Source organism: Aplidium turbinatum, chromosome 5, assembly GCF_918807975.1.
Source record: "Aplidium turbinatum chromosome 5, kaAplTurb1.1, whole genome shotgun sequence".
NCBI classification, from domain to species: domain Eukaryota; kingdom Metazoa; phylum Chordata; class Ascidiacea; order Aplousobranchia; family Polyclinidae; genus Aplidium; species Aplidium turbinatum.
Window position 1 is genome coordinate 34,204,086 of NC_137476.1, and position 6,327 is coordinate 34,210,412.

General features: G+C 40.7%; 1 protein-coding gene across 1 annotated transcript; it reads left to right on the plus strand.

Moving 5' to 3' along the window:
- The first annotated feature begins 4,934 nt into the window (after positions 1–4,934).
- Positions 4,935–5,780, plus strand: LOC145771198 (uncharacterized). Its single transcript, XM_082582933.1, has one exon. The coding sequence runs from the start codon at positions 4,935–4,937 to the stop codon at positions 5,778–5,780; it is 846 nt and encodes a 281-aa protein (XP_082439059.1).
- The last annotated feature ends 547 nt before the right edge of the window (positions 5,781–6,327 follow it).

Genomic DNA, 6,327 nt, shown 5'->3' on the forward strand with positions numbered 1-6,327 from the left:
GTTAATGGACATGTTTTGTTAGGACCAGGTAGTCAGGGTCCTGTTTCTCTACTTCACAAAGACACTTTTCACCAGCACACCACACCTTTTCCAGTACAACGTCAAGAGATTGTTCCAGTTGATGTGCATTTGGTGCAAACTTGATGAAAATCACACAAGCGGTTCTCGAGTCATAAGTGAAATAACCATAGCCACTAGGTGGCTTTATAGATAAGGAGCAATAGAAAAACGGCAATATCTCAAGAACCGCTCAACATATTTAGATAATTTTTAGCTTTACCCCCATGTTTTCTGGGGTGGGCTATCTGTTTATGAACATATGTTTATGTTTATGTTTGAAGGCTAACAGCGTAGCTATGGCTGTATGCATTGACTTCAAACTTGGCACAGCAAAACAACTTTATTTTTAATATATTTTTTTGGTTTTTGTTTAAATAAAACTTTCTTCGTTTTCAAGTTGACGTATGGATTGCTTGTGATGACGTCACATTCTCGTTCCGCATGGACTGCTTTATGGAGATTCTGGCGATTGAAAACAAATCAAAGTCACAGAGGGTACCTCTAAATACCCATTGTCAGGCATTGTCGGGAATTGTCAGGCATTGTCGGCTTTTTGGGGGGTTGTGGAGCATTTTCAGGGGTTGTCGAACATTTTCAGGGGTCTCAGGTATTGTAGAGTAGGCTAACTACTTTCAGGCATTGTTGGGAATTTCTAGGCATTGTGTAGGATTTCCAGGCATTGTCGATCATTATCAGTGGTTGACAGGCTTGTGAGGCATTGTCGAACATTTTCAGGCATTATCGAACATATTCAGGGGTTGTCGAGCATTTTCAGGGGTCGTCAGGCATTTTAGAATAAGCTACTTTCAGGCATTGTTGGGCATTTCCTAGCATTGTCTAGGATTTCCAGGCATTGTCGATCATTATTGGTTTTTGACACGTTTGTCGGGCATTGTCGAACATTTTCATGCATTTTTATTCCCAGCTCTGCATGCTCAGCAGAATGATCCCTTTCTATTTTGCGTAGGTTGTAAACGTATTTACGGTATACACAAACACAGCAGCGTTTAAATGACCTGGCTATCATAAGTATCGACAATGCCTGACAAACCTGTCAAAACCTGGTAATGATCGACAACCCCAGAAAACGTTCGACAATGCCTAACAAACCTATCAACCACTGAATATGTTTGACAATGCCTGGAAATCCTAGACAATACCTGAAGATGTCCGACAATCAGTGGCGTAGCTAGGGAGGGAGGGAGGGGCGGACCGCCCCAGGCGGCACGTCTGGGGTGGCACTTTCAGACTACGATTTTTGATTTTGATTATAATCTGATAAAAAACGCATTTCATTTTTACACAGGGCTGGATTTAGCTGATGGGGGGCCCGGGGCACTTTTCGATCAGGAGCCCCCGTGCAAAAAAAATCGCCTACGGCGCGAAACACCCCCTCGACGTCTACAGTAGCATCAATCCAGCACTGCACAGCATATTGCAGAAACCACAAAAGCTAAAAAAAATCACATTTTTTTCACATAGGGGGGCCCTTTAAAAGTCGGGGGGTCCGGGGTACCTGCACCCTCTTCCCCCCCTAAATCCGGGCCTGTTTTCACATGCTTTTTTTTTGAAGGGCGGCAAAATCTGAACCCACCCCGGGCGACACATTCCCCAGCTACGCCACTGCCGACAATGCCTGCCAGAAAAAGTCTAAAGTACTTTGCAATGCCTGAGAACCTCTGACACCTAAAAATGTTCGACAATGCTTGAAAATTGCCGACAATGCCTAACAACAAGCCTGTCAACCATTGATAATGATCGACAATGCCTGGAAATCCTAGACAATGCCTTGAAATTACCGACAATGCCTGAAAGTAGCTACTCTACAATGCCTGACAACCCCTGAAAATGCTCGACAACCCCTGAAAATGTTCGACAATCCCTGAAAATGTTCGACAATGCCTGAAAATGTTCCATAATGACTACCAAACCTGTCAACCACTGTTTGTTTGTCGTATCCAGGCTTACACCCGATGGTTGAAGATTTAGATTAAGTGGACGGGAAGGCAAGGAAGCCAATCTTCGTGTCCACCTTCAGGCATGCCTTAAAGTGTCCTGCCACAGACACAGCCGCATGCTCTTGAGCGGTGTCGAACCGGCGCCCTCTCGATTGCCGTTCCAGTGTTCTCACCACTCGGCTATGCAGCCGACAACTGATATTGATAAACCACTGATAAACCACTGATATTGATCGACAATGCCTGGAAATCCTAGACAATGCCTGGAAATTCCCAATAATGCCTGAAAGTAGCTACTCTACAATGCCTGACAACCCCTGAAAATCCTCGACAACCCCTGAAAATGTTCGGCAATGCCTGAAAATATTCTATAATGCCAAACAAACCCGTCAACCACTGATAATGATCACAATGCCTGGAAATCCTAGACAATGCCTGAAAGTAGCTACCGTACTCTACAATGCCTGACAACCCCTGAAAATGCTTGAAAATTTCCGACAATGCCTAAAAACAAGCCTGTCAACCATTGATAAGTAGGTAAAGACCTTTTTTGGAGCTGTAGTTCCAGGACAAGCTGAAGTTTTATTCAATTAATCTACTGAGTGTTACCAAAATGAAAGTTACTGCTTGCTACCGAAAGCTGTGCTATAGCATTTGGTAGTCTAGTTATGGTGTGTACCAAACATTAAAATTGTCTTGGTTTGGCGGTTGGATCCGTGATGCTAATGAAGCTGTCTCAGCAGGGGGGAGGATGCCCCCTGCCCTCAAATTTTCTCTGGATGGGGGCAATGGTGCCCTTTTAAGGTTATGTAAGCTACTGCAAATTTTGCAATATAGGCTAACAACTTCTGCTATTCGCTTTTAGCCAAATTATAGGGCCTATAGCCTACAGTAGGCCCACACACATTATCCCGTGGACACATTTTATACTTTGCAGCAGATTGTGATGCTATGAATGTGAAATTTACCTTTCGTTTCTTGTTCAAGCTATTGCAATTATCCATCTGTCTCACATTTCGACTTTCATGGCTAATAGCGGGAAAACGAACAAGTTGCCCAGCATTATCGCTACCGTATATCTCACCCTAAAATTGTTCCGGCGCCCCTCTATCTCAGGTTTGTAAACTGCCTACAACAAGCTTTAATGAGTCACTGGAAATAAGCTTAAATGATAGTTCCAACGATCATGAAACAGAAGTTGCATAACCTACGTGAAGAAAGATTATTGTCTTGATTTTGCATAGTAGGCTATTCTGTGAAAACTTGAAATATACGCCAAACAAAATATTCCAAAGGAGCTCAAAAGCCACCACAATAAAAGGTTTCTCTCTCTCGCCAAGCCCAAACCGTACAATAATAGCCTACCATAGATACGCTAGCCAAGCTGGCAACCTTGATTGTTGATTGTGTCCATAAAGTCAGTCGAGCGTGACGATAATTCCACGATTGCTGAGTTGCATATCTATATGTAAGATATCTATGGTTGCACTTAATCCATCCAATTTGAACTACAGTAGTTTGCAGGACTTTGAGACTTTAGCACTTTTCTGTTTTTGCCAAACTTTTCGTCAATCTTTCCTCTACCCAATAAAAAAAAATTAAAGTTTTGCATCATGGTTTTATTGGTGCGTAACGACAAGAGGTCAATTTCTTTTTAGCTCAAAAAGCAGTAGGCCTATTTCTCAAATAAAATAAGTTTTCTTCTTTGATGTTTGTTTTGTATCTTTATCCTGCATTGCGGGAATATGGGTAAAACTTTATACTTGTCAGGAAAAGTATTATAAAGCATTTATTCACTATGTGAACACTGAGCAGTGGTGAAAAACTCCACTTTAAATTTCTTCTTCTTAATTTAGGGTTAATTCTTTCTTCTTAATTTATTTTTAATTCTTCTTTCTTAATTTAGGGAAAATTTCTTCATTTAGGGTTGGTAGTTACTAGCAATAGTCAACATGGGTGGTGGGCATTTGAAAGGAACATTAACCTAAACCTTTTCTGACAAATGCACTAACTTTTGACAGCTAAAAATATCAGTGATAAGATCTCTTGCATTATATGTCACAAATAATCAGCAAGAAGCATCAATGACAAAGTGTCCAAGACCTTACTACACACGAAAAGAATACTTCTATTTCAACATTTATAAAGCATATACATCGTTGGTAAAGCTATCAGTTACAAAACATGTTCAATTGTTTAAACAAGCTATTGGCAATAGCTTGCATTAGTAAATTACCACAAACAAGGCAATGTGTGTTCTGAATACTATCCATCTTGTTTTTGCCAAAATTTCGTCAACCCATTGAGTGTGTACAAGAATAACCAGTACCACAGTATACTAACATTAACATCATAGGCTAACTTCCATAAAAAGAAACAGAAATTAACTCATCTACATTATGTCATGTATCGAATTGCATTAATTCAATGCTTGTCAGGTCTACTGCCACAAACATGCCTGAGAATGAAGAAGAAAGCGAAACAACGTAGGACTATGCAAACAACATATGCTGCCAAACACAAACACTTAGGAATTTCAGCACACCAATAAAACCATTTTTAGTAATTTAATGTTTTTCAAAAGCATTATAATGAAACTAAGCTGCAAATTGCAAAAAAATTGCTATTTTTCCAGAAAATATGAAAAAAAACAAAAAAAACCAAAAAACGAGTGTTTTTTTGGCTCAATTTTTTTTTGAAAAAAAACACGTTTTTTTAAAAAAAAAACGGTTCGTTTTTTTTGCATTTACATCTCTAGGCACAACCCATTAGACAACTTATGTCTGACTTGCCGCAATCTCGTACCACGGCTAACAACAAGCCCTTATTTTCAATTGCGGCATCGATTATTTTGGCCCTTTGCTTTACGCAGAAGGAAGAAGTCACAAGAAAGCTTGGGGTCTCCTCTTTACATGTATGGCCTCTAGAGCGGTTCACGTAGAATTAGTCACTTCACTGGCGCTCAATGATCTTTTACTTGCATTCTCAAGGTTTTGTGATTTACGTGGGCCGGTTAAGACAGTTTACTCCGACAATGGGAGTAGGCCTACCTTTCAAGCTGCCCATAAAAGTTTACCTGAAACTCTCCAGTCCAAACCATTTCAAAACTCCTTGAGAAAGGAAGGGATTGACTGGGTTTTTATTCCACCTTATGCTCCAGCCCAAGGTGGTGCTTGGGAATCAATGGTTAAACAAATCAAGAATGTGCTATATCACATCTTGGATACGAACTCACGTAAACCAAACCTTATCGAACTAATTACTTACATAAGTAATGCTGTCCGCATCGTTAATGAACGCCCTTTGATCCCAATCAGTGATGACCCCAAACATTTCACTGCTATCACACCTGCAACTCTTTTAACTCCATTTTTTTCTCCACTCTCCGTATTAGGTCAACCCGCTGAGCGAGATCACCTTAGAAGGGACTATCACTTCAACGTATCCTTGTCCAAACAATTTTGGGACAAATGGGTAGAATTCTACTTACCATGGCTGCAAGGCAGAAAAAAATGGATTAAATTACGCGAAAACTTAAAACCTGGCCAATTAGTTGTGTTGGGATCTCCAGAAGATATTGCGAAAAGAGGCAATTATCAAATGGGTAGAGTAGAGGAAGTCATTCCTCAAATGAGGAATGGTAAGCCTATTGTAAGAAGGGCTAAAATTGCCATCTCTCAATGTGATGAACATACAGGTGAAACCAAAGTGAAATTGGTCTTAAGAGACATCTCGTGCATTGCCCCAGTTGAGATGCCGTAACTTGGGCCGTGACTAGGGCAGTAACTTGGCTCGTAACCTTGGGCCGTAAACTTGGCTCGTAAACTTGGGCCGTAACTTTGAACCGTAACTTTGTACTTTACTGTAGCCCTTAAACCGAAGCCCCTTGACCTGCTCATCCCACAGTTCGGTAAGGTACTCGGGATCCTTGGTATTTTAGGTAGTTTGCTCGATCGGTGGGTGGTGGACAACCCTGCTTCCAACGTAATTTAATACGTCTGCTAACTCTATATGCTTTGTACCTTTCGTATGTTTAACATAGCCTACGTGATGCTCTGTGTAGTGGTTTTCTTACGTATGCATTGTGTCAATTTGTGTACCCTTACTTTGATACCCTGTGTATTAATCTCTACTTACGTATCACGTCAATTTGTGTACCATTTGCGACGCTTTTTTTTTTTTTTTGTTATCTGTGCGCATCACGCCAATTTATGTCGAGTGAAAGTTGGCTTCATGTTATTCCTTGCCATTTGCGCCAGTTTGTGTAACTAAACTTCATAGTCGACGTTGTCGGGCAAATCATCACTTT